This window comes from Oncorhynchus mykiss, chromosome 25, assembly GCF_013265735.2.
Source record: "Oncorhynchus mykiss isolate Arlee chromosome 25, USDA_OmykA_1.1, whole genome shotgun sequence".
NCBI classification, from domain to species: domain Eukaryota; kingdom Metazoa; phylum Chordata; class Actinopteri; order Salmoniformes; family Salmonidae; genus Oncorhynchus; species Oncorhynchus mykiss.
Window position 1 is genome coordinate 31,774,184 of NC_048589.1, and position 9,898 is coordinate 31,784,081.

Consider the following 9,898-nt stretch of genomic DNA (forward strand, 5'->3'; position numbering starts at 1 on the left):
TACAATCACACACTTCTTAAAATGTCTACAAATTATTTACAGAGTTAAATTACTAAAATAGTAAGGATGTGTTCAACAGACCAACTGAAGATAAATAACACATGAATACAAATCAAGTCCAAATAATATAACTACTGAGCATTCAAAAGCAATAAGAGTATTCTTGCGAAGAGCCAAATGTTCTGAACAAAAATATAAACACAACATGTAAAGTGTTGGTCCCATGTTTAATGAGCTGAAATAAAAGTTCCATACCCACAAAAAGCTTATTTATCTAAAATGTTGTGCACAAATGTGTTTACATCCTGTTAGTGAGCATTTTTCCTTTGCCAAGACAATCCATCCACCTGACAGGTGTGCCATATCAAGAAGCTAATTAAACAGCATTATCATTACACAGATTCACCTTGTGCTGGGGACAATAAAAGGCCACTCTAAAATGTGCAGTTGACACACAACGCCATAGATGTCAAATTGAGGGAGCATGCAATTAGCATGCTGACTGCGGGAATGTCCACCAAAGCTGTTGCCAGTGAATTTAATGTTAATTTCTCTACCATAAGCTACCCCCAACATCGTTTTAGAGAATTTGGCAGTACGTCCAACCGGCCTCACAACTGCAGACCACATGTGACCACGCCAGCCCAGAGCCGCCACATCCGGCTTCTTCACCTGTGGGATCGTCTGAGACCAGCTACCCAGACAGCTGATGAATCTGAGGAGTATTTCTGTCTTTAATAAAACCCTTTTGAGGGGAAAAAACTCATTTTGATTGGCTGGGCCTGGCTCCCAAGTGAATGGGCCTATGCCCCTGCCCAATCATGAGAAATCTATAGATCCATTAGGGCCTAATTTATTTAAATTGACTGATTTCCTTATAATTAACTAACTCTGTAAAATCATTGATATGTGTTTTTATTTTTGTTCAGTATTGATTTGTTTACATTTAGGCTGTGCTTTTCTTCATTCTTTCACAGCACCAGAAAATCTAGCTCTGGTCCAGGGTTTTGTGTGTGGCATGCTGATGAATCAGCTTTCCTCAGCTGAAAATAAACACTCTGGACCAGAGCTACAGAAAAAATGTGACGATCCATTCCAGATCCATAGGGTAAGCCTTAATGCAAAATGGAGCTTTAAAAATCATTATCTCATTCTGGGTCTATGTAGTGCAATTGTCCCTGCTTTGACATTCCGTACTACAGTTTTCATTCGCTTGCTGGTCACGGCACAAACACTATCTGACAGGCAAAACACTGCTTGATACTGAACCGAGGTGTTTGACTTCTGCAACAATTGTATTGTTTGCTAATTTATATGCCGTTAAAAGCCAATGTAGAGGGACATTTTAGCCCACTATACTATTTAAGTATAACCTGCTAAGGGTTTTGTTCGGAAATTAGTATTCAAGTATGCAATTTCTATGAATATCGTAAGTGAATGCACTGTCTATCGTCCACTGTTCACATAGTTCTCTATATCCATTCGTGGTATCCTGTTGCTGTCATACACAGATCATAGCATGCTCTCAATCAGTACTCATTCTACTGTGGTTCTTGCTGTTGTAACCTGTTGCTGTAGTGCAGAAGCCATATATACTGTAGTAAGACAACCACTAGGGAGGGTGCTTGGGTGTAGTGCACAAGCTGGACTCAGGGGGATGCTCCCTCTCTATTCTTCAGGCAAACTTCTTCTTGGTTGCAGTGAAGCGCTCCATGTACTGTGGAGTAAACAAATGAGATCGCCATCAGTCACATCTGGGACACTACGGACAACATAACAACTGAAGAGATTAGCTATTTGTGTCAGCACTGAATAGTTGCTCCAAATTCTAACTATTATAATAGGTAAGTGGTCATATCAGATTAGACCTTGATTATCCCAAGCTTGGGAAATTCGATTGTCATTTTAAGCTTCACAACATCATTTCAACACTGTAATATCATCATGAAACGTCATAGATGTATTTAGTGTCAGGGGCTATATTTGACCGCTGATTATGTCAAGTGCAGGGATTATGGCTGGGAAAGAATACTAGAGCTGTCTGAGCCACAACTTTCTTCACTTGATCCTCCTTATATTGAACAGGAAATCCCATTATTGTTGAGAAGTCCACCACTCTGGGGAAAGAGTCTTGTTTCCACACTGATCACAAACAAATTACGTCAACCATGGGGGACGGACATATTTCAAACCAATGCCTTTGAAACTCATGAGTGGTTTAGTTTACAATAGATACAAAGACAGCTTAGTGATTTAGTGCAGCAGCATGACTGTTCCTTGCTTTAATCTTGACCATTCATTTGGCAGTAGGCAGCAAGTTAAAGACACAATAATTAGTTTCACACCGCACCTTCTCATACCCTTCCAGGTCCCGCATATTTTTCACCTCGAACAGGTTGCCCTCCACAGAGAGCAGAGACACCTGGGAGCTGGTGAGGATGGACACAGGGATGGAGGCAAGCTCTAGACAGTTCTCCTCCAGTCTCAGCACCTTTAGCCTCTGGCAGGTGGACACCTCCGCAGACACCACTGAAATCTGGGATCATAATGTATATAGATTCGATTCTAGATCAGGTCCCTGGTTAAAAATAGTGCACTTATATAGGGAATAGGGTGCCATTTGAGATGCACCCATAAACACCTGATTACCTGGTTCTGGTTGAGATTGATCTCGATGGCCTGCAGGGCCGCTACCTCAGCAGGCACAGCCTGGATGTGGTTCTTGGACAGGTCCAGGACATCCAGGTGTCGTAGGGAGCCAAGGCCGCCAGGAAACTCCCGGAACTTGTTCCCAGACAGGCTGAGTGTGCGCAACGCTTTCAACTGTCCTACACCGCTAGGGAGCTGCGTCAGTTGGTTCCCGTTCAGCAAGAGGGTCTCTAGTTTCTTAAGCTTCCCAATTTCATCTGGGAGACTTGCTATGTAGTACAAAACAAACACACTAACTTAATATATAGCCTAGCCATAGAGACTGATTGAAGCAGAGGAATTCACATCAATCAATGCACCTAATGGGCATTCATTATTCAGTGAAAGTAAAGGGTTAATAATTTGTCATCAAAAGATGCTGTAGTATAAGACAGAATCTGAGGAGATGGAGCAACCACTTACTGAGTTTATTACAATTTAAAGTCAGACTCTTCATCTGAAGGAAGTTTCCTATGGCGGGAGGCAGCACTTCAATCTTGTTGGAAGACAGATCTACAGTCCGTAGGTTTCCAGTTAACCTCTGGAGCTCCTCAGGGAACTGAAATATGTTAGTGGGGGAAAGAAATACACTGAACAAGATAAACACAACATGCAACAATTTCTAAGATTTTACTAAGTTAAAAATTATATAAGGAAATCAGTCAGTTGAAATTAATTCATTAAGCCCCGATCTATGGATTTCACATGTCTGAGAATACAGAATTGAATAGGTTGGTCACAGGCACTGTAAAAAAAAGGTAGGGGAGTGGATCAGAAAATCAGTCAGTATATGGTGTGAACACCATTTGCCTCATGCAGTGCGACATCTCCTTCACATAGTTGATCCGGATGTTGATTGTGGCCTGTGGAATGTTGTCCCACTCCTCTTCAATGGCTGTGAAAAGTTGCTGGATATTGGCAGGAACTGGAACCCGCTGTTGTACACGTTGATCTAGAGTATCCCAAACATGCTCAATGGTTGACATGTCTGGTGAGTATGCAAGCCATAAAATAACTGGGACTTTTTCAGTTTACAGATCCTTGCCACATAGGGCCGTGCATTATCATGCTGAAACATGAGGTGATGGTGGCTAATGAATGACGACATTGGGCCCCAGGATCTCGTCACGGTATCTCTGTTCATTCAAATTGCCATCGATAAAATGCAATTGTGTTCTTTGTCCGGAGCCTATGCCTGCCCATACCATAACCCCAAAGTCATTATGGGGCTCTCTGTTCACAACATTGACATCAGCAAACCGCCTGCCCACATGACGCCATAAAGCGGTCTCCCATCTGCCCGGTACAGTTGAAGCTGGGCTTCATCCACGAAAAGCATACTTTTCCAGCGTGCCAGTGAAAGTGAGCATTTGCCCACTGAAGGTAGACGAGCACACAGAAGAGTTTCCCTGAGACGGTTTCTGAGTTTGGTCAGAAATTATTCGGTTTAGCAAACCCACAGTTTCTGTCCGAGTGGCTGGCCTCAGACCATCCGCCGGATGGTCCTGGGCTGGCGTGGTTACACATGGTCTGCGGTTGTGAGGCCGGTTGGATGTTCTGCCAAATTCTCTAAAACGATGTTGGAGGAAGCTTATGGTAGAGAAATTAACAAATTCTCTGACAACAGCTCTGGTGGACATTCCTGCAGTCAACATGTCAATTGCACGCTCCCTCAAAACTTGAGACATTTGTGGCAGTCTGTTGGGTGACAACTGCACATTTTAGAGTAGCCTTTTTATTGTCCCCAGCATAAGGTGTACCTGTGTAATGATTATGCTGTTTAATCAGCTTCTTGATATGGCACACCTGTCAGGTGGGTGGATTATATTGGCAAAAAAATGCTCACTAACAGGATGTAAACACATTTGTGCACAATTTGAGATAAATAATATTGTGTGCATATGGAACATTTCTGGGCTCGTATTTCAGCTCATGAAACATAGGACCAACTCATTACATCTTGCATTTATATTTTTGTTCAATATACATACATTCAAACTGTCGACTACAACAACAACAACTGAATGGAATTCAGCTAAATAAACAAAGCTCCAGTTAGCAGACTGCTGTGGAGTGCTGATTTTAACAAGCAGACGATAATGGGCTGTGTGTGTGCATGCAATTCTTACCTCAGGGAGACCTTTCCCTGTCAGCTGAAAGATCCCAGTCTTCTGTGAATTTTCCAGATGGGCTTTGATTGCACTGTTCCCCATCTTTGTTGTACTTTCGGCTCTGATGAGGCTCTCCTAAGTGATGATCTTCAACTTTACAGTTGGTCACACGCTTATGTAATCAGCTAGTCTATTATTGTGATGGTGGTGCCAGATACTGGGGCTGTGCCTTTAAGATAGATACTTCCTTGGTTGTCAGTGTGGCCCCTATAAGAGATAATTTATACAAAACAATCATGAATTGCTGTTGCCGGCGTTTAACAGTAGCTGACAAACAAGAAAAGGAGGAACATGATGTAAGAAGCTAGCACTATCTAGCTAACGTTAGCTACCCTACCACTAGTACTGTCTGAGGCAAGCTTTGAGACATATTCATGCATATTACTGAAATTGTGAGTAATTTGTCTAGTACTATAACAGCAAAAGGTCATACATATGTTCTTTTAAATAACATTTTCCCCAAGGATGGTAAATATTGTTGAGGCTGTTAGCATAGCTAGCCAACAGGTTAACGTTAAACCATCTGGGATTTTAGTTCACTTACCTCACGAGCTGATTTGTCCTTCTCGTGCAATACTTGTCTGCAAATTGTAACCTATATATTAGGAACAGATAACTATGAGGGTTATTGGACTAGTCAAACTTAAACACAAGCCTAGGACATTGTAGTGCTGCTCGAACAATAAACATGTCGTTGGGAAGCTAACAGCTTGACGTCAATGCGCATGTCTGTATGTGGCTCCCTCAGCCAATCCGCTAGTCGGCAGTAGAGCAAGAACCAATCCGCTAGTCGGCAGTAGAGCAAGAACCAATCCGCTAGTCGACAGTAGAGCAAGAACCAATCCGCTAGTTGGCAGTAGAGCAAGAACCAATCCAGAAGCCATTCATTCATCAAATGGAAAAGGAACAACTACATCGGCGGGCTAAATTTGGAAGAAGAATTGCTAAAAAAAAAGTTATTCCTGTGATCCATCTGATTTGATTAATAGACGTCAGGATACTGTGTATCAGGATTTTGTATCCATTTACATATGTAACAGTATAACTTCAGACCGTCCCCTCGCCCAAACGCTTTTTAGCGCGCACCACCGCTAACTAGCTAGCCATTTCACATCCGTTACACTCACCCCCCTTTTGACCTCCCCCTTTTCCGTAGCAACCAGTGATCCGGTCCCGGCACCAATGTAACAGTATAACTTTATACTGTCCCCTCGCCCATACCCGGGCGCGAACCAGGGACCCTCTGCGCACATCAACAACAGTCACCCACAAAGCATTGTTACCCATCGCTCCACAAAAGCAGCGCACTACTTCAAGGTCTCAGAGCGAGTGACGTCACCGATTGAAACGCTATTTAGAGCGCACCACCGCTGACTAGCTAGCCGTTACACATAGATGGTTCAAAAGATCCAAGGACAGGACGTACTGGACGCATGAATGTGGAGTGGCAGTCAGGAAATGTATTACATATCATCTGGCTGTGTATACGGCCTAACTGATGTCCATACTGTTGGCCTTGCAGTAGGTGCAGGAAGTCAAGCCAGACAGAGTAGTTATTTGCTCTGCATTGATGTAGTGTTGATGAGTTTCAACTGTTCTGCCTGCGTCTATGGAACCCTGAGCTGTTCACCGGACGTGCTACCTGTCCCAGACCTGCTGTTTTCAACGCTCTAGAGACAGCAGTTAGAGATACTCCTAATGATCGGCTATGAAAAGCCAACTGACATTTACTCCTGAGGTGCTGACTTGCTGTGCAACGGATGTGAAGCGGCTAGCTAGTTAGCGGTGGTGCGCGCTAAATAGCGTTTCAATCAGTGACGTCACTTGTTCTGAGACCTTGAAGTAGTGGTTCTCCTTGCTCTGCAAGGGCCGTGTCTTTTGTGGAGCGATGGGTAACGATGCTTCGAGGGTTGATGTGTGCAGAGGGTCCCTGGTTCGTGCCCGGGTATGGGCGAGGGGACGGTCTAAAGTTATACTGTTACATTGGTGCCGTGACCAGGATCACTGGTTGCTGCGGAAAAGGAGGAGGTCAAAAGGGGGTGAGTGTAACGGATGTGAAACGGCTAGCTAGTTAGCGGTGGTGCGCGCTAAATAGCGTTTCAATCGGTGACGTCACTTGCTCTGAGACCTTGAGGTAGTGGTTCCCCTTGCTCTGCAAGGGCTGTGGCTTTTGTGGAGCAATGGGTAACTGTTGTTGATGTGTGCAGAGGGTCCCTGGTTCGCTCCCGGGTATGGGCGAGGGGACGGTCTAAAGTTATACTGTTACAGCTGCGCCCTCGACAACTATTGTGATTATTATTATTTGACCATGCTGGTTATTTAAGAACATTTGAACATCTTGGCCATGTTCTGTTATAATCTCCACCCGGCACAGCCAGTAGAGGACTGGCCACCCCTCATAGCCTGGTTCCTCTTTAGGTTTCTTCCTAGGTTTTGGCCTTTCTAGGGAGTTTTTCCTAGCCACCGTGCTTCTACACCTGCATTGCTTGCTGTTTGGGGGTTTAGAAACCCAGCCTAAAAACCCCAAACAGCACTTTGAGATATCAGCTGATGTAAGAAGGGCTATATAAATAAATTTGCTTTGATTTGAGGGTGCTTGTGTGTGGTAGTGTTTGAGGGTGATTGTGTGTGGAATTTTTTGAGGGTGGTTGTGTGTGAGAGTGGTTGTGTTTGTTAGTTTTTGGGGGGGGATTGTGTCTGGTTATTTTTGGAGGTGGTTGTGTGTAGTAGTGTTTGAGGTTTGTTGTTTGTGTTTGAGTGTGGTAGTGTTTGAGTGTGATTGGTAGTGTTTGGTTGTGTACATTATTGTTTGAGGTTGGTTTTGTGTGGTAATATTTGAGGGTGGTTGTGTGTGGTAGTGTTTGGGATTGTTGCGTGTGGTAGTGTTTGGGATGGTTGTGTGTGGTAGTGTTTGGTGGTGGTTGTGTATGGTAGTGTTTGAGGGTGATAGTGAGTGGTAATGTTTGGTATGATTGTTTGTGGTAGTGTTTGAGGGTGTTTGTGTTTGGGGGTGGTTGTGTGTGGTAATGTTTGGGGGTGGTTGTGTACAGTGGTGTTTGAGGGTGGTTGTGTGGTAGTGTTTGAGGTTGGTTGTGTGTGGTGGTGCTTTTGGGTGCTTGTGTGGTAGTGTTTGGGGTGGTTGTGTTGTAGATTTTTGGGGTGGTTGTGTGGTGGTTTTTGTGGGTGGGAGTATTTGGGGATGGTTTGTGTCATAGTTTTTGAGGGTGGGTGTTTATGGTAGTTTTTGTTGGTGGTTGTGCGTGGTAGTGTTTGTGCAAGGTGGTGTTTGGGATGGTTGTGTGTGGTAGTGTTTGTTGGTGGTTATCTGTTGTAGGTTTTGAGGGTGGTTGTGTGTTGTGATGTTGGGTGTTGTTGTTTCTGGTAATATTTAGGGCGGTTGTGTACGGTAGTGTTTGGGTATGGTTGTGTCTGGTAGTGTTTGGGGTGGTTGTGTTTGAGTGTGCTTGTCTGTGGTAGTTTTTGAGGGTGGTTGTGTGTTGTAGTGTTTGTGTTTGGGGTGGTTGTTTGGTAATATTTTAGAGTGGTTGTGTACGGTGGTGTTTGGGTGTGGTTGTGTGTGGTAGTGTTTGAGGGTGGTTGTGTGTGGTAGTGTTTAGGGTGGTTCTTTGTTGTAGTATTTGAGGGTGGTTGTGTACAGTAGTGTTTGGCGGTGGTTGTTTGTGGTAGTGGTTGAGTACGGTAGTGTTTGAGTGTGGTTGTGTTTGATGGTGGTTGTGTGTGGTATTGTTTGAGGGTAGTTGAGTACGGTAGTATTTGGTTGTGTTTGAGGGTGGTTGTTTGGTAGTGTTAAGGGTGCTTGTGTGTGGTTGTGTTTAACGGTGGTTGTGTGTAGTAGTGTCTGAAGGTTGTTGTGTGTGGTATTGTTTTGGGGTGGTTTTGTTCAGTAGTATTTGATGGTTGTTGTGCTGCCCTATGTACATAGACATGGTATCACTGGTCACTTTAATAATGGAACACTAGTCACTTTAATAATGTTTACATACTGTTTTACTCATTTCATACAGTACCAGTCAAACGTTTGGACACACCTACTCATTCAAGGGTTTTTCTTTATTTTTACTATTATTCTACAGTGTAGAAATAGTAAAAATAAAGAAAATCCCTGGAATGAGTAGGTGTGTCCAAACGTTTGACTGGGACTGTGTGTACTGTTCAAAGGTTTGGGGTCACTTAGAAATGTCATAGTTCTTTAAAAGAAAATAAAACATTTTTGTCCATTAAAATAACATCAAATGGGTCAGAAATACATTGTAGACATTGTTAATGTTGGGTTAACCCATTAACCCATGTGAGAAATTAACCAAGAAACTGAAGATCTCGTACAACGCTGTGTTCACAGAACAGTGCAAAATGGCTCTAACCAGAAAAGAAAGAGTGGGAGTCCTGAGCAAGAGGACAAGTACATTAGAGTGTCTAGTTTGAGAAACAGATGCCTCACAAGTCCTCAACTGGCAGCTTCATTAAATAGTACCCGCAAAACACCTGTCTCAACGTCAACAGTGAAGAGGCGACTCTGGGATGCTGGCCTTCTAGGCAGAGTTGCAAAAAAAAGCCATATCTCTGACTGGCCAATAAAAATGAAAGATTAAGATGGGCGAAAGAACACAGACACTGGACAGAGGAACCGCCTAGAAGGCCAGCATCCCGGAATCGCTTCTTTACAGTAGTGTAGGTATTAAGACCCTTTGCTATGAGACTCGAAATTGAGCTCGGGTGCATCCTGTTTCCATTGATCATCCTTGAGATGTTTCTACAACTTGATTTGAGTCCACCTGTGGTAAATTCAATTGATTGGACATGATTTAGAAAGACACACCTGTCTATAAAAGGTCCCACAGTTGACAGTGCATGTCAGAGCAAAAACCAAGCCATGAGGTCGAAGGAATTGTCTGTAGAGCGCTGAGACAGGATTGTGTAGAGGCACAGATCTGGGGAAGGGTACTAAAACATTCTGCAGTGGCCTCCATCATTCTTAAATGCAAGAAGTTTGGAACCACCAAGACTTTGTTGCTTTGTTA

At 43.5% G+C, this 9,898-nt stretch overlaps 1 protein-coding gene across 1 annotated transcript; it reads right to left on the minus strand.

The window, feature by feature from the left end:
• Positions 1-1,563: 1,563 nt before the first annotated feature.
• LOC110505803 (leucine-rich repeat-containing protein 57) lies at positions 1,564-5,597 on the minus strand. Its single transcript, XM_021585256.2, has 6 exons — positions 5,404-5,597; positions 4,818-5,066; positions 3,112-3,247; positions 2,650-2,918; positions 2,351-2,536; positions 1,564-1,717 (listed from the first exon to the last, which is right to left on the minus strand). The coding sequence occupies exons 2-6, from the start codon at positions 4,899-4,901 to the stop codon at positions 1,676-1,678; spliced, it is 717 nt and encodes a 238-aa protein (XP_021440931.1). The 5' UTR covers positions 4,902-5,066; positions 5,404-5,597; the 3' UTR covers positions 1,564-1,675.
• Positions 5,598-9,898: the final 4,301 nt, after the last annotated feature.